The 17875-nt window shown below is 52.1% G+C and overlaps 1 protein-coding gene and 1 long non-coding RNA gene across 3 annotated transcripts in view; one reads left to right on the top strand and one right to left on the bottom strand.

Moving 5' to 3' along the window:
* CRYBG2 (crystallin beta-gamma domain containing 2) overlaps nt 1–5172 on the top strand; it is a 36340-nt gene extending 31168 nt beyond the window's left edge. Inside the window, exons 20-22 of one of the 2 annotated variants that reach the window (XM_065576862.1) lie at nt 734–892; nt 1490–1649; nt 2108–5172. In XM_065576862.1, the coding sequence (XP_065432934.1) occupies nt 734–892; nt 1490–1649; nt 2108–2196 (408 nt within the window). In that variant the 3' untranslated portion in view covers nt 2197–5172. The remainder of the gene's footprint in view (nt 1–733; nt 893–1489; nt 1650–2107) is intronic. The other variant, XM_024107647.3, reaches the window with a different exon arrangement.
* Nucleotides 5173–10841: 5669 nt separating this feature from the next.
* LOC101950522 (uncharacterized) lies at nt 10842–17220 on the bottom strand. The gene is made up of 2 exons (XR_256442.5): nt 17081–17220; nt 10842–12597 (listed from the first exon to the last, which is right to left on the bottom strand). It is a non-coding gene; the product is annotated as an uncharacterized LOC101950522 (long non-coding RNA).
* Nucleotides 17221–17875: the final 655 nt, after the last annotated feature.

The raw sequence follows: 17875 nt of genomic DNA on the forward strand, positions 1-17875 counted from the left end.
TGCTCTTTCCTAGTCCACCTTCTCAACGGGGGAGGAACAGAAGTGATGCTGACAGCCATGTGTCACCAGCACAGCCCACGCTGTTCCTACTGAGCTGACACTTTGCCAGCGGGCTGTTCCCTCTCTGTCTAGGCCAGGAGCCCAGGGGACTGAGAAGATGTGCTGAGATTACCGGGAGTGCATGAAGATGTCCTGGGATTTACTAGGAATTCACTGGGGTTTGCTGGAGATTCCTAGTCACACTCCGTGGATGGAGCTGGTAGAGGAAGGTTTGGCCCAGGGTACATCTACACTCGAGCTGGAGTAGACGGATGTGCACTAGTCTGGGGATTTGCTCAGCTGGTGCGGAGGGTCATTAGGACATCTGGAGCGGCAAGAGGAAGGGACAGGGCAATACATTTATTCTACATGGTTTATGCCATGGTCAGAACTTCATATCAACTGCAGGAACAAAACTCAGCTCTTCCTGTGCCTAAAGCCCAGCACTTTTCCCCTTGAGCTAAAAGAGGATCTCCATTAGCTGTTAGCAGTATAGAGCCTATGACACATTTTGGAGCAGTTCTGATTCAATCCAGTAGAGGGCAGTGGTGCACAGGGACACTAGCTGGCTCTTTACACTCACCTGTGAACAGACCCAAGCCATGTAACTGCTGCTCTGTACCAGAAGGAGGGTGGCCGTGGTGAGCGATGCTGTGAAATGGGGCGGCAGAAGCTCATGGTTTGTCTCTTCCAGAGACGGATCTACTTCCGGATAAAAAACGCGGAGCTGCAGTTCTTCCTCTCTGTCCCAGACGACATTGAGGACATGAAAGCAGGACGCGTGGTGGTCTCGGACCTGAGTGACCAGAGCAGCTCCATCTGGTACTACGAAGAGGGGCTCATCAAAAACCAGGTTAGGCCTGGCCCGTGCGTGAGGGTGACTGGAGACTTGGAGGGGATTCATGGGGATGTTGTGAGCCCTGGATTGCATGGGTTGTAGGTGGCTTGAGACGGGCCCAAAGCAGAACCCCAGATCCACACCCCTCGTCCCAGGTTCAATCCCCGCTGATGGTCACGATGTCCGTATGTGCATACATCCGTGAGTGGTTACCATGGCAACCTTGTTAATCTCTCAGTTCTTACCCTACCCCCAGAGCTGGAGGGATTGTTTGGGGCTGGCTCCCCAGGGAGGTGCATTGCAATGGACCCATGGCTCTCCTCTTGCGAGGGGGGACGTCACACCTGTGGACTCAGTTTCTGGGGTTACTCCCCAGCCCATTATGGTGCGGGGCAGCCAGCAGAGAGCAGTGTGTGCCCCTGGAAAAAGGCTCCCCCAGCACTGACGTCCCCCTTCATCGGTTCTGCACTTGGTATCGCAGGGAGGAATGTCCCTGGCACTTTGCACTGGACTCTGCCTGTCCCTTACTGCGGCAAGTCTGAGCTTGGAAGGCCTGAGCCGGGCGTGGGAGGTTGCAGAGGGGCTGACTGGTTTGGCTGTTGCTGGTTTCAGGCTGCCCCCACCATGAGCCTGCAGGTGATTGGTCTGGCCGGGAAAGGCGCCAAGGTGGTGCTGTGGGCTGAGAGCCGAGTTCCCCGGCAAACCTGGAGAATCGATTCTTTCGGGCGGATCTGTAGCCAGATGTTCGAGGACATGATCCTGGATGTGAAAGGTGAGGCTTGGGCCTGCCCACTTTCTGAATTCGGGGGGCAGGGAGGGCAGTTTCCCAGGTCCTCAGATCCACTCTCAAAATCTCCGGGCTGTGGCAGAGACAGCCCTGCCCACTGGAGATGGATCGTTTGACTGCTATGAATGTTTTTGGGTGGAAAACTGTTTCTTCGAAAGGTGGGGCAGAGGGGGAAAACCTGAGGCTTTTTACTTCCCCACTGGAGACTTCTCAGAGGAGAGGCTGCATGGCCGAGTGGCAGAGCCCAAGGGGCAAAATAAGGGCACTGAGCTACCAGAGAGGCGATGACTCAGCTCCTGTAAATAGCGACTAAAAGCACTGGGTCCTAGTTGGGAGATTGGCAGGACTACACGGAGAAGGGGGTGGAGTTGAGGGCGGGGAAGAGGGAGAGAGAAAATACTTCCTATCTTTTCTCCATCAAACTCTCCCCTCTCTCTGTGCAGGGGGCAGACTGTATGACCGAGATCACGCCATCCTCTGGGACGTGGCTGAGGAAAGACCCACGCAGATCTGGGACATACAAGTGCTCTAAGAGCTTACATTCAGGCCTGGATCCTGTTGGAGGTGCCACCAAGTGCCCCCAGCTCTTCCCATGGTCTTTCTGGGTTATCAGGGTTCCTTGCAAACTGATTCAGAGGTGCTCCTACCAGAAAGTATCCCCTGCCTTGGAATGAAGCCTGGACAGGCATGTCTCTGCAGCCTCTCCTCTGCCCGCTGGCCATTCTAGGGTTGTGACTACTCCAGTTCAACCCTTCGTCAATTCCAGGGATTGCCTGGGAGTGGAGGTGGCACTGCCTGTCCTGTTTCAGCATTGAGGGGCTCATCAGGACCCACCTGAACTATAGTGAATCACCCGTGTAGTGCCATGCGATACCCGTGTGCACACATGTTGTGAGTGCGTGCAATGGGCCATCTGGAGTCCTCAGGCTCCGAGCTGCTTATGGTGCGACTGATTTGGGCTGTACAGCAAAGACTGAAATGCAGATTCCTGCCATGTCATGGCTTCCTCAGCCCCTGTATTTATGTGTGCATTGGATACGATCCTTTTTCTAACACCAGCTCTCTGGCGGGGTGCTCGGTTTGTACCACCAGTCACGCGCTTTCGTTGAGTTGGTCTCTGAGATGCCGGACGTGAGACACTAGGGCAGGGGTTCTCAAACTGGGGGTCGCGACCCCTCAGGGGGTCGCAAGGTTATTCCTTGGGGGGGTCGCGAGCTATCAGCCTCCACCCCAAACCCCGCTTCGCCTCCAGCATTTATAATAGTGTTAAATATAAAAAACGTGTTTTTTAATTTATAAGGGGGGGGGTCGCACTCATATGCTTGCTGGGTGAAAGGGGTCACCAATGCACAAGTTTGAGAACCCCTGCACTAGGGCCTTTCACACAAGGGAGGGGTCATTGCACACACAACCAGCTGCACACCTGAACAACATGGGAGCAGCCACCGCGTGCGCGCCCTCTTGTGTCCAGAGCGTCAATTGCAGGGTACATCGTTGGTTGCATTGCCAGGGAGCATCCATCGCTGGGGAGTACTTCCCAGATGAGCATCTTAAAGCACTTTATAAACATTAATAAATTAAGCCTCACCCCCCTCTGTGGGGTTAGCAGCTCCCAGTTTACATTTGGGGCAATTGAGTTGTACAGAGGTGAAATGTCTTCCCAAGGTCCCACAACAGACAGAGCTAGGAATAAATATCTGCTCTCCTGCTCCTATGCTGAGCACTGACCCGTGCTTCCAGTGTGCTGTTTATGATCCTGCATGTGCTCTCCTCCGAACACTGTTTATTAGGTGTAGAGAATGCACTCACCTTCACTAAGGCGTCTGTCTCATATGAAGCACGGAGGAGGTCTCAGATTTTGCAGAGGGTGACGCCTGTCTGTCCCATTCAGTAGTTCTGGCGAAGCCCCTTGAGTGACCCTGGTCTATTCAAAGAGTTAGCTGTTGCCCTGCACTTGTTCAGTTGCCATCCCAATATCAGGTGATATTGACCCGCCCTCTAGCATGTCACGTCGTAGAACCTCACAGCAGATCTCCGATGAAGCTTCGACCTCCGACCCCCAGCAGACTGCAGTGCAGACCCCTCCACCGTCATTGGAGTAGCATCGTCATTCAGCTGGTCTGCAGGTCTACACCCAAACCTGCATCAACAGCATTCGACATTGAGCCTGACCGCTGCAACCTTCACTGACTCCCTTGACCTGTGTGATTCCTGACCCAGCTGCTCAAGACTCCACTTGTATTATACAAACACACACTCTCTCGTTCATATACATTCATGCTCCGGGCCACACAAAGCACTAGAAAAGGCCTGTAGGGCACAATCCTGCAGTAACCAGGAGAGAGATGGGCTGCATGGGGGAGGGGAGGGTCTTTTCCCCCTTTAATTTCTATGCGTGTATAAAATTTCACTTTATCTATAACAATAATACTAATCCCTAGCTCTTATATAGTGCTTTTCATCTGTAGTTCTCAAAGCATTTTATAAAGGAGGTCAGTAGCCGTAGCCCCATTTTACTTTACGATCAGAAACAGAGCAGACAAACCCGGTGGAAGTGAAAGTATTACATGCAGTCACATGAGTATGTTTCCCCCCGCCCCCAGAGGTGGGTAGAGTTTATTCTGAGGGTAATGGATGCTTGTTGAGTTAATAAATAAACGCTCGTTCTTGGGTCAGAAGAACACCGAAAAGAAAGCGGCAGCTTTTAAGACAAAGTGTAGGTCTACAAGCCTGGATGGGCTGGGTTGTGGAATAATCCTCTCCTGCCCTGTTTTATTGTATTAATGCAGAATTCTCACCTCCATCATCAGCCTTATTACCACTAGAGGTGAGCGAAATCCACCCTTCCTGGCTCCTATTGGAGCCGGAGCTCTGGGCTGTTCCACATCTAGACCCAGATCTGAAGTTTAGGGCTGAATTCTGCTCCAGCTACACCCCTACATTTCCTGATCGCTCTCCAAGCTAACCTGTTTTAGGACATGTCTAGATGCAGAGTTGCACCAGTCTAACTAAAGATGTGATTTTTAAACTGATTTAGTTCAAAGGCTGTGTGGACACTCATTGCGTTTTAACCAGGCTTATTTTGGTTTAGCTTAAATTGATCAGGGTGAGATCAAAATAAGCGACTTTCCAACTGAAGTAAGAGTGTCTACACAGCCTTTTGAACCAGCTTCACAGTATCCGGTTAAAATGACATCTGAAGTTAAGGCACCTTTCTCATGGAGACAAGGCCTTGATGGGTAGTTTCTTTATGGCTGCTGTACTCCCTCGTGACCCCTAGAGGCCACTCTTTGTTCACTAAGCATGTTGTGCAATGGTGCTGTTGATCTGGTGAGCAAAAGGAAAGAGGTGTGCACAGCACAGCGTGGGTGCAATAGAGCTGAGAAGGGAGTTTCATTTGTTAGCTGCACTATTGCTCCTGTCAGAGGCCATAGAGTCAAACACACAAAAGGGCTGGATAATTTTGTGGCCAAGGTTAGCACGCATTTTAGTTCTGTGAGCTCAGCCAGATGGAAGCAAACTTCATGCTCCAGGGCACGAGCTGTTTGCTGCTGGGGTCAGGAAGCAATTTCTCCCCAACTGCAGTAACTGGATGGGTGCATTATTTGTTCAGTTTCGCTTCTCAGCTCTCTGTGAGCTGATGGGTGAAAACATTATCCACTGAAACATCAGTTCTTAGTCACTGCATGGGTCAGGCTCGAAAGGCCAATCACCTTGTCTGATGTGCAGGCCTTACGAGCCAGACCCTCAGCTGGTGTCAATCAGGGTAGCTCAGTACAGCTGTGCTGTTTACACCAGTTGAAGGTCTGGCCCTAAACTCTGAGGCGTGTGGATGCACTTGAGTGAACAGCCCAGCTGAGCAGAAGTCATTGCAATCCCTGAGCTGAGGAGCTAACAGGTTCCTAAAGGCCTGTTTCACTGTAGATGGGTGGCCCCGTCTTGCGAGGAGCTGGGACTCTCAACAGTCAGTGAGGTGATCCTGGGTCACTGTTCAGTCCTTAGCTCATGCTAGATTTCGAGTGAGCTGCGAATTGATTTGAATAGTTTGGAAACTCAACAGAGCATCAAGTTTCTGTCGGGTGTGCAGGGCTCAGCCCATCCTCTGCAAATGCAAACACGGCGCCCCTGCCATATGGCGGGGGCCTCTCCTAACCACACGCCATGTGCAGATACCAGGGGGATCCACGTGATAGGAGGACCTAGGCAGATACAGCTTGTGCACCTAGGCAGATATAGCTTCTTGTGCACCCAAACCCTCAGCAACTAAACCAGGGGAGGAAATACTTTTAAAATGGCCATGGTTGGTGTGGGGTAAAGTTGGCTTTGATGAATGGCTTGAGAACATCACACATGACCCCCCCCCCCACACACACACACACACTCCCAGTGTGCTGAGCCCTGGGATGAGAGCCATTGTTACACTTTGCAACCAGGAAATCCTGCCTGTCCTTTTTGCTCTATTTTTGTGGCCTGAGGCCACTCAAGCGGTGCTGCAACTTTTCACACATGCCTGCATGCAGTCCTTACATAGGAAATGGTATATTTAGGAGGGCAGTGGGCGTCAGCACCATCCTGTTTCAAACTAAAGATAAGCCCATGCTGCAGACGGCTGATGGGAAGCCAGGGCTGAACTGTCCTCAGTCAGGGGTGTTTGGAGCTGGGTTTGTTTCGGGCCTGCCTGTAAGGCAGGCAGCGTTCCAGGCCATGTTTCTGCAGTCCACGCTGGGATTTACGTACAAAACTTATACTGCTTTAACTAACCCACCTTGAAAAGCTCTCTTTTGGCCATGTCTAGGGGAGAAAGTTGTGCTGGTTTCCCTAAAGGGATGGGTTTAAACCAATTCGCTGAACTGGACATTAGGAAGTTTAGACTTGAAATTAGGCGAAGGTTTCTAACCATTGGAGGGGTGAAGGTCTGGAACAGCCTTCCAAGGGGAGCAGTGGAGGCAAAAGACATATCTGGCTTCAAGACTAAGCTTGATAAGTTTATGGAGGGGATGGTATGATGGGATAGGGTGACCAGATGTCCTGATTTTATAGGGACAGTCCCGATCTTTGGGTCTTTTTCTTATATAGGTTCCTATTACCCCCCACCGCCTGTCCCGATTTTCACATTTGCTGTCTGGTCACCCTATGATGGGATAGCCTAATTCTGGCAATTAATTGATCTTTGATTATTAGCAGGTAAATATGCCCAATGGTCTGTGATGGGATGTTAGATGAGATGGGATCTGAGTTATTACAGAGAATTCTTTCCTGGGTGCTGGCTGGTGAGTCTTGCCCACATGCTCAGGGTTTAGCTGATCGCCATATTTGGGGTCGGGAAGGAATTTTCCTCCAGGGCAGATTGGCAGAGGCCCTGGGGGGTTTTCGCCTTCCTCTGCAGTGTGGCGCACGGGTCACTTGCTGGAGGATTCTCTGCACCTTGAGGTCTTTAAACCACGATTTGAGATCAGACATAGGTCAGGGGTTTGTTACAGGAGTGGGTGGATGAGATTCTGTGGCCTGCGTTGTGCAGGAGGTCAGACTAGATGATCATAATGGTCCCTTCTGACCTTAAAGTCTATGATTCTATGAACTGGGACAGCCCCTGGGTGGACACGCTTCTTTCACTGAGAAGAGTGGCTTGTTTTGGCTTAGTGTACATTTATGAGGAATCAAATTTAAGCTAAACCACAATAAGTCATTCTTAAACCAATGTAGTGAGGTACACCCGGGGATGGATGGAAGAAGCTGAACTAAACGTTAGGCAGGGTGGCCTAACAGATTAAAGCCCGGGCCTTGGACATAGGAGCTAGGGAATATTCATGTGGTGAAAGAAGCGTGTCCACCCAGGGGCTGTCCCAGTTCATAGACTGATAGACTTTAAGGTCAGAAGGGACCATTATGATCATCTAGTCTGACCTCCTACACAACGCAGGCCACAGGCTGTGTGTAGACAAACTTTGAGTGTTTTCTTAGCCCACCGGTCCAACATCCCTTTCCCCTCTCGTGTGATCTTCACGATTGCTTTTTCACTGTTCTCTATTCCAAAGAGCCAGGAGAGGAGCAACCGTGCGTTTGTGCCAAGCCTGGTCTTCACACACAGGCACAAGTTTAACTAAAGGTGTGATTTTAAACCCGTTTAGTTCCATGAGCACAAGCCCTGTGTGGATAATTCATTTAAGTCTGGCTTGTATTGCTCTAGCTTGCATCAGTAAAGGTACAGATGCCAGCTTTAAACTGATCTGCGTGGCTGTCTGTGTTTGATTAGCTCAGGTTTTAAACTGGTTTTAACTAGATTGGTGCAAGGTTATGTGTAGATAAGGTTTTAGCCTCTCTGGCTGGGTCTGCACTGTCGCCATGTCCAGAGAGTATTTATGTGAGGGGGAAATGGGCAACTGAAGAACGCTCAGGCCAAATTCATACCTGCTGTGATTTCACTGAACTCAGAGTGAGGCCCCGTGTGTCTAGAGCAGTGGTTTTCAAACTGGGGTACGCAGACTCCCAGGGGTACACGAGCTCTCGTCAGGGGGTATGCGAGAAACATCCTGTAATGGTGGACAATGCATTTTATGTAGTAAGGCCTTGGCTACACTGGCGCTGTACAGCACTGCAACTTGCTGCGCTCAGGGGTGTGAAAACGCCCCCCCCCCCCCCCCCCCCCCGAGCGCAGCGCTGTAAAGCACCAGTGTAATCAGCGCCGGCAGCGCTGCACGCAGGGCCGGCTCTAGGGTTTTTGCCGCCCGAAGCAAAAAAATTGTTGGTGGCCCCCTCCCCCCCTTTTTTTGGCTTTTAAACATGTTTGCATACTGGGGAAATAATCGCAGAATATAATCACACATCAGCATGTTTAGTTGACTCTGTGGCTGCAAATTTCAGAGCAGAAAGTACAAGGAAAATCTTTAGTTCCTCTTTGAGCTGAAATAAAACAGTGCAATTAGCCAAACTGATCTTGGGAGTTGCATGCAGGCTGATACAAACATCCGGTAAATCCAAACTCTTAAATCTCAGTGATCTTTCACTTGTTAAAGAACATGTGTCGCTTACTCTGAAGAAAAAAAAAATAGGAAAAAGGCTTATAGAAAATTAAATTGCTCCAGGAAAAAAAAATCCAACTCCCCCAAGGAACAGGAAGTGAGATACTTTATTACTATACATTGATCTGTCAATGCCACTCACGGAAAGTCTGAGCAATCAAGCTGCAGCAAACATACGATGGTTACAGAGATCTAACCAATGTTGAAATTAGTGGAGTTGGAAAGTTCAGCAGCGAGTGGCTGCAGGGACGGCTGTCCCACACCTCTTTCTGCTGTCGGCATGTGAGAGGAGGCCGGGCTGGGAAACAAGGCTGAAATTGACGCTGTGCCAAGAAGGAGAGTTGAGCAAGGAAAACCCACAGTAACGTTAAACGGCAAACGAAAAAAAGGCAAAGGGGGGGGGAGGAGAAGAGGAAGGCTAAGGGGTGGCTGACTGTGCTGTTGAGCTGGGAGAGAGAGAGAGAGAGAGAGAGAGAGAGAGAGAGAGTGTGTGTGTGTGTGTGTGTGTGTGTGTGTGTGTGTGTGTGTGTGTGTGTGTGTGTGTGTGTGTGTGTGTGTGTGTGTGTGTGTGTGTGTGTGTGTGTGTGTGTGTGTGTGTGTGTGTGTGTGTGTGTGTGTGTGTGTGTGTGGACATTAGCCAGGTCCAGCCTCTGCTAGAGCCATTGAGAGCCCAGTCCTGTCCTTCGTCCGGGTGACGGGAATATCAGGGAGGCAAAGACCCATCCAGAAAGGCTCTGCAGAGGAGCAGGGCAGCAGCTAGGGCCACCGGGAAAGCTCTGGGGGACGCGGAGAGAAGCAAGGGCAACCAGCAGCCGCCTGGCTCCATGGAAGGGAGCGCATCAGCTGGGGAAGAGGAGAGCGGGGGTGGGGAAAGCGGCCCCCTTTGCAAGTTCCCAGCGGTTTCAGCTCCTCCTTGTGCTTCACTTCGCCCGGGGCGGGGGACAAAGCCCCGCAGCAGGATCCCGGAGCAGCCGCCTCCTGAAGCCGGGTGGGGAAGAGCCAGTGGGAGATTAACAACGCGCGTGTCCGAGTCCGAAGGAGGCGACATCGCCCGGCCGCCCCCTGGCACTTACTGTTGTTAGCCAAATGGGCTCGTTTCCCCCTGGAGCTGCCCAATGACCCCAAGGAGGCACGGGAGTCTAGAAGACGGCTTCAAGTTCCTTATTGATCAGTCAGCTGAGCGGGTGTCCCCCTCGACTAATGCCAGAGGGAGAAGCACAACTTAGAAGCGCAGAGCAAGCTTTTTTGTACACAGTAACAAACAACTTAGCGTGCATACGTTCTGCTAACCTCTGGAATTTTTAAATTCCTTTCTAGGGGTAAACAGGATACATCTGTTGGACTTCCTTGATTGATTGTTTTGTATACGTATAGGCGGAAGGCAGCTTCGTGGATGTGGGGAGCAGCTGGGAAAATAGGCAAATAGTTGACCTTTGCTCTAACACTGTCCACAGGCTGGAGCGCAGCCCTGGAGCCCTCAGCAACTGGTCTCGGAGGAGCCGAACCTGGTGATCGAAGTGACCGGCCGGCGAATCCGAGCCCACAAGTCGGTGCTGGCGGCCAAGTCCCCAGACATCCTGCGGGTGAAGGGGGTGAGCTACTGGGGACTGCGCCTGCTCATGACATGGCCAGCATGGGCGACGTGCGCCATGACAACCTGGCCGAGGTGGTGAGCGGCGCCCGCGTGCTGCAGATGCCCTGCGCCCTGCACTGTGCGGCTGAGGCCATGCGGGCCCAGCTACCTCCACAACTGCTACCAGCTGCTGTGCCGCCCCTGGGAATGTGCCGCCCCAAGCGGGTGCTTGTTTTGCTGGTGCCTAGAGCCGGTCCTGACTGCACGCTCGCTCACAGCGCTGCAAGCTACTCCCCTCGGCGAGGTGGAGTACTTACAGCGCTGCAAGAGAGCTCTCACCGCGCTGGCGGCGCGACTACACTCGCGCTTCACAGCGTTGCCGCGGCAGCACTGTGAATTGCCAAGTGTAGCCAAGGCCTAAGACTTGGCAATCTAACCATAGGAACAGAACGACCCTATCTCAGATGGGGGTATGTGGGAGACGACATTATTTGGAAAGGGGAACGCAGCGTAAAAGTTTGAAACCCCCACTGGGCTGGAGGAATTTGATTCAGCTAAAAGCAGATGATGACACACACGCGGCAGTAAGGAAGCTTGTCTTTCATTTTATTAGGTTGAACTGGCTGCCATTCTGCAGGGATCAGAAAGACCCCAAAGCATTTCTAGTCACATTCATTTCTCAAAGCATCAGAACATGTTTTCATGGAATTGGGATCTGCCTTCCAAGGGCTAGGCCTGGGGAACTTCAGATTAGTGCAGTACATACACTAGGGTTACCATTCGTCTGGATTCCCACGGACATGTCCGGCTTTTTTGAGTTAAAAATAGCGTCTGGCGGGAATTTGTCAATGTCCGGATTTCCCCCCCATGCAGAGCGTGTGAGGCTTACAGGGCAGCCGGCTGGATCGAGCCACTCGCACGGGGCTCCAGCAGCCAAAGCCCTTCCTCCACTTCCCCCCTCCACTCCCCTGCAACTTGAGACCACTCCCCTCCTCTCTCTCCCTCCCCCCCCCCCCCGGTATTCGCAGATCGCCGGCCGGCCATTCGCCTCGGCCTCCAGCAGTCTGGAGCTCCGACCCTGCTCCCCTCCCCCTGCTGCTGAGCGCGCTGCTCTGCAGCACGGTAAGGGGGCCGGGGGTCAGAGAAGCAGCAGGGAGGTTCTGGGAGGGGTAGTCAAGAGACAGGGAGCAGGGGGAGGGTTGGATGGGTCAGGAGTTCGGGGGGGGCTGTCTGGGGGTTGGGGGTGTAAGGTTTTGGGCAGTCAGAGTACAGGTGGGGGGTCTTCTCGGCTCCTTAGAGCTAAGATCAAAGTGTCTCAGGAGGGGGCAGTTAGGGGACAAGGCACAGGGAGGCTTAAGTAGGGGGTGGGGTTCTGGAGGGCAGTTAGGAGCAGGGGTCCCAGGAGGGGGCAGTCAGGGGACAGGGAGCAGAGGGGTTTAGATGGGTCAGGAGTTCTAGGGGGGGGCTGTCTGGGGGTGGGGGTGTGGATAAGGGTTGGGGCAGTCAGGGGACAGGTAGGGGGTAGGGTCCTAGGGGGCCAGTTAGGATGTGGGGAAGGTCTCAGGAGGGGGCAATCAGGCGACAAGGAGCAGGAAGGCTTAGGTAGGGGGTGGAGTCCTGGGGGGCAGTTAGGGGCAGGGGTCCCAGGAGGGGGCAGTCAGAGGACAAGGCGTGGGGGGAGGGTTGGGGATTCTGAGGGAGTGGTAAGTGGGAGGGAGTGGAAGGGGCAGGGGCGGGGCTAGGGCAGGACGGGGGCGGGGCTAGGGCAGGGCTCCTCCCGTCCTCTTTTTTGATTGTTGAAATATGGTAACCCTAACATACACAAGCATGCAACAAAACACACCCTTGCTGCAATCTCGGTCTCTTTTCCTTGGGGAGGCCCATTCTGCACAGGAGCTGGTCAATCAATGGCAAGGCTCCTCAGGTGCTGTGGTGAGACATGCGTCTGCCTCTCCAATGTGATCCTAATGGGAATCTCCATGCGAAGCTGGACTCTGCTGCCGGGATTCCATCGCAGGTGGTGGAACGAATGGCTCTGATGGGAAAAAAGCCGATGGCTGCGAAGAGAAGTGCGCAGTGGGTGTGTTGCGGGAAGACTTGAACTGGAGCGGTTATGCTGGCTGGGTTACGCGGATTGGCAGGCTCCAGCGGGGTGCCCGGCAGGAGAGGCTGAGCTGGTGGCAGGCAGAAGGCAGCGTTGGCATCTCTCTGGGGAGTGAAGTGTGGGGGCTCATTTTGCTCGGAGGAGGTAAATTGCTGCCAAGGCAAACACCAGCAAAAGAGAAGCTGGGACGCAGCAGGGGGTGCCCAGGCTTGTTTGGGGTGACACCGTGGTTTTTTGCTGGAAGAGCAATCAGAAAGGTTATTCGAGTAAGGCAGTGGCTCTGTGTCATTCCCAGGCAGCCCCATGCTGAGTAGCTGTGAGGATACTTGGACCTTCCTCATTCAGATCAAGATATGAATGTGGGATTTGCCATAATGGCTCTAACCGATTGGTCCATATAACCCAGTATCCTGCCTCTGGCCCTGAGCAGTGCCTGATACTTCAGAGGAAGGGATAAAGAACCTTAATGAACGTGAGCAATTGTGCAATGCTGCATAGGCAGTGGTGGGAGCTCCTTCCTGACCCCACCAGGCAATCAGCTTACGTCTTGAAGCATGAGGGTCGTTTATCCTGATCTCAGCTTGCACAGGATACATAACAGCATCCGTCCCATTTTAAAATCCAGCCCCAGGTTGTGACTCTGGGACCCCCTGGGGCAGAGAACCCTGCCCAGCCAAGAGGGACGGGAATTTTAAATGTCATGTAGCAGAGACATGCAGTTCCCTTGGTGGGGGATGTAGTCTGAGGCTGCGGGCAGAGTACCACCATTCTCAGCTCCCACCCTGCCCTAAGGGACAGTGTTAAAGAATCCTCAGTATCTTCCTCTCCTCATTCTGCTGCTTTACAAACTGTAACCAGTCAGTCCTCACCGTAGGTACATAAGTGTCATTATCCCTGTTTCCCAGAGGAGGGAATTAAGGCACACAGGGAAAGTGACTTTCTCAATGCTACCAAATGGCTGTGAGGGGCTCAGAACCTCCTCCCCCCATCCTAGCCATGTGCTCACTCTACTAAGCCGTGCTGCCTAGACCCACCCTGCTCTCTCTGCGGCTAGAACGTGTCCCTAGTTGGGCCCGTTTGGCTCGAGAAGGGTCCTCTGTTCCAACCAGCGGAGCAGGTATCATGCTGAGGACTTGCAAGCCTCCGCCACTGTGCTGCCAAGACCTCAAGGCTGTTGTTTCCAGTGCATGCATGACATTGTGTGAACAAAACAATTCCAGCCCTGAAAGCAGCTTCCTGTTATGTAGCAGGTCTCCTTTTGCAGACCAGTGCACTGACTGAGGGGGAAATCCAGAGAGACAGAGAAGAGCGAACTATAGAAAGGAGAAACGGACGAGACCTGCTGGCAAGTATCAGGGGGTAGCCGTGTTAGTCTGTATCTACAAAAACAACAAGGAGTCTGGTGGCACCTTAAAGACTAACAGAGGCGCTTTGCACAATCAACTCGGTTGTAGGAACTTCTGCCACTTCCCCGTCAGACCAGCCCACTCTATGGGAGCTTCGCCTATCTTTTCTGAGCCAGTTTTGCCTTTCGGTTACGTTGGTGCAAACCTGGAGCAAGTCAGTGGACATCCTCTCTGGGGCCACTCTAGATTTGCACCAGTGCAACTGGAAAAGAATTTAGTTCTTTCTTCATTTTGTCCCATTATTTTTATTTATTATTCTCTGTAGGGTCTTATTCCATGTGTGCCTGAGCACCTCCCAGCAGTAAGTGACATGATTACCATTAGTCACGTGTTGTTTATTCTCATACTTCATCTAGCAAAACACCCTTGGAAAGTGTGTGTGTGGGGGAGACGAGGAACCCATTTATCTGCCACCCAGAGGTCTGTGGGGACTCTGGGAACAGCAGTGGCTGTGGAACTAGACCATGACATGGGAGGGGACCCAGTGATCATAGAAAAGCAGGGCTGGAAGAGACCTTAAGAGGCCATCTAGTCCAGCCGCCCCTGCTCCCACCCCACTGAGGCAGGCTGGGAACGCTGAGCTCAGCGGCAGAGAAAAATGGTTGGGAAAAAAATCACACCGAGCAGAACCCGAGCACTGGGAAAACAATGGAAAAGGAAGGGCCAAAAGAGGAACATCAAAACTACCTGACTCTATCAGACTAGGGGCAATTTAGCCAAGGCTCCTGTCTCTAACAGTGGCCAGTCCCAGCTGCTTCAGAGGAAGGTGCAAGAAACCCTGCAGTAGGCAGATATAGAATGACCTGTCCATAGAGAAAGTTTCTTCTGAACCCCCATTAGTTAATGGTTGACGTATGTCCTGAAGAATGAATTCTGTCTATCTTAGGTACTCATCTGGTTCCATTACCAGAGTGTCTAGCACAGGGGTGGGCAAACGTTTTGGCCCAAGGGCCACAACCGGGAATAGAAATTGTATGGCAGGCCACGAATGCTCACAAATTTGGGGTTGGGTGTGGGAGGGGGTGAGGACTCTGGGGTGGGGCTGGGGATGTGGAGTTTGAGGTGTAGGAGGGTGCTGTGGGCTGGGACTGAGGGGTTTGGAGGATGGGAGGGAGATCAGGGGTGCGGGAAGGGGTGCAGGTTCCAGCTGGGGGTGCGGGCTCTTTGATGGGGCTAGGGATGAGAGATTTGAGGTGCAGGAGGGTGCTCTGGGCTGGGATCAAGGGGTTTGGAGAGTGGGAGGGGGATCACGGCTGTGGTAAGGGGTTGCGGCGTGGGGAGAGGCTTGGGGGGTGCAGGCTCCAAGCAGCACTTACCTTAAGCGTGTCCCGGAAGCAGTGGCATGTCCCTTCTCCGGCTCCCATTGGAGCGCATAGGAGCTGGAGCGGGGCCATGCCGCAGCTTCCGGGAACCACATGGTGCAGTCCCCGACCCTGCGCCTCGGCCAGAGTGGGACCGAGCCGCGTGGTGCGGCCCCCGACCCAGCGCCCCGGCTGGAGTGCTGGAGCAGGGCCGAGCCGCGTGGTGCGGCCCCCGACCCAGCGCCCCAGCTGGAGTGCTGGAGCAGGGCCGAGCTGTGTGGTGTGGCTCATGGACTGGCTTGAAACGGCTCGCAGACCGAATCCCGCCCGTGGGCCGTAGTTTGCCCTCCCCTGACCTACACGCATAGACACTAAAAAATTGCCTTCTATAAAATCGACCTAATTTCGTAGTGTAGCCATACCCTAAGGCTCCAAAGCCTCTACCTACGCTGATACCGTTGAAGTCAGCAGGGCTCTGGGAGGCTGCAGGGATCTGTCAACATGCCAAAAACTACAGGATTGGGGGGGGGGGGTCTTAAACAAAATGAGCAGTTGAGCCTGAGTCCTTATTATTATCTTTGATTAGTCGCTGTCTACACCTGCAAATACAGGGACTTGTGCTCGCAGCCTGTTGATTTATTCAGTTTATTCACCACCTAGTCACCTCTCTAGGCACCTCTCAGCATTTTAAACTCATTGTTAAATATCTCACATGGAGCCATACAGTATTTCATTTGAAATTTCCAGTAATTCAAATACCATTGAGAAACTCTCCCACCAAAGAAAAACACCGATCCTTTTATTCAGCCGTAACATGAAACCCTGCTCAGCCCCAACCGCCTCAACAGCCTACAAGAAGACATGGGCTTCGCAGCATGCCTGAAAAATTACCTGAAAAATTACTAGATCCAGGCTCTGGGAGGCCACAGTTTAACATAGTTACTAATGATCTGGAGAGGGAGTTGAGCAAGGAGGTGGCAAAATTGGTGGGTGATATTCAGGGTGGGTCACACTGTCTCTAGAACAAAGTGGGTCTAGAGACTGGAGACAAAAAATACTTAGATGGCTGGAAAGACCTCCCTCCATATGAGGAGAGATTGAAAGGCCTGGGATTGTTTAATTTACAGATGCAGGGGACCGGCGAAGGGAGAGATTGGGGATCAATCTGGGGATAATAGCACCTCCCTCCCTCACAGGGGTGTTGTGAGGATAAATACATTAAAGATGGTGAGATGCTACGGTAATGAGGGACAGAGACATACCATAGATAGATAATTGTTTGTACCACACCTAGCACAATGGGCATAGCATTAAGTGCTATGGTAAGACAAATAATAAATAACATCTATGGGTGGAGCTGGAGGGAAAGAAATTAAGATATAAACAATATTGGTAAATAAAATGTCTTTTTAAAATTCATGTGATGCTCAGATACTATGGGGGTCAGGGTCGGCTTTAGACCAATTCCACCAATTCCCCCGAATCGGGCCCCGCGCCTAAGATGGCCCTGCGCCCAGTGGCAGGGGGAGAAGTGGCCGAGAATCCCTTCCCTGGCTAGAGGCTCCTTTTTAATTTTTACTCACCCGGCGGCGCTCCGGGTCTTCGGCAGCACTTCGGCGGCAGGTCCTTCAGTGCCGCCGAAGACCCGGAGTGAGTGAAGGACCCACCGCCGAAGACTAGGAGCGCCGCCCGGTGAGTATAAGCCCCACTTGTTTTTTTTACGTGGTTTTTTTTTAGTCATCCCTGCCGGGGCCCCGTCGAAACTGTTCGAATTGGGCCCCGCACTTCCTAAAGCCGGCCCAGATGGGGGTGAGCATGGTATAAAAAACAGATTGAATTAGATTAAGGTAAATTATACATTAGAAAGATACAATAAAATAGGAAGACAGAGACAAATAGATCCTGATCAGTTCCCCCAGAACCCAGTCCCATTTCGCTGATTAGGGTTCAGCTGACCCAAATGTGGTTTCGGTGGAATTTGGTCTCCACCTGAATCATTTGGGCTGGTCTTACCGTTGTAGCAAAGGTTTCAGTCATCAAATTCATCAGGAGAAGAGCAGTGACAAGCAGGACAGTCTTCATGTTAAACCTCTGTGAGTGAGATGCAACTTGTGCAAGGAAGCGTCCTCTTCTACCCCCACCAGAACAGAAACAGAAGCTTTAATTTTGCCTGTTTAGATGCAGAGAGCTCTCACCAATCAAACCCCTCGCAGCCTCTATGCCACACCTTATTTGGGTTGCTGGTCAGAGTGGATTTATTGTTAGTGAAGCAGCCCTAAAAATGTACAACATTCATTCTGATCATAACATCCCCAAGATCCCTCCTTTAGTTCCCAAAACACCCAGGACAGTAGCACTGATAAAATCACAGCTTCTCAGCATGGGCAATTCATCAACCACAATCAAAACTAGCCAGGGGTTCATATACCAGGGGCTCAAGCAGACATTCCGAATTTGCACATCTGGATTCGGAGAAGCGATTGACGGCTAGCTGGGTTTGTTCCTGGGGAGCGTGGTGGTGGTGCTTATCAGGGGGGTGGTTAAGAGGCTTTTGGCATCTGGAGGGCTTGGGTTGACTCTCCTGCAGACATGTCAAACCCTTGAAAAAAACACAGAAATTGGGCTTGTTTTTGGCTTAATTGGCTTGTGAATTGCTTGTTGACTAGTTTTTGGCTTGTAGCTTGTTGCTTCTTTTTTTTGATCGACTCCCGGCAAGCAGGGGCAAGTTGGGGAGATAGTCAGGGATGCACAGTGGGCCCACCACAGTCCCAGACTTCACACTGGGGGGATCTAGACACATAGAGTGTT

Source organism: Chrysemys picta, chromosome 23 (assembly GCF_011386835.1).
Source record: "Chrysemys picta bellii isolate R12L10 chromosome 23, ASM1138683v2, whole genome shotgun sequence".
Taxonomy (NCBI): Eukaryota; Metazoa; Chordata; order Testudines; family Emydidae; genus Chrysemys; species Chrysemys picta.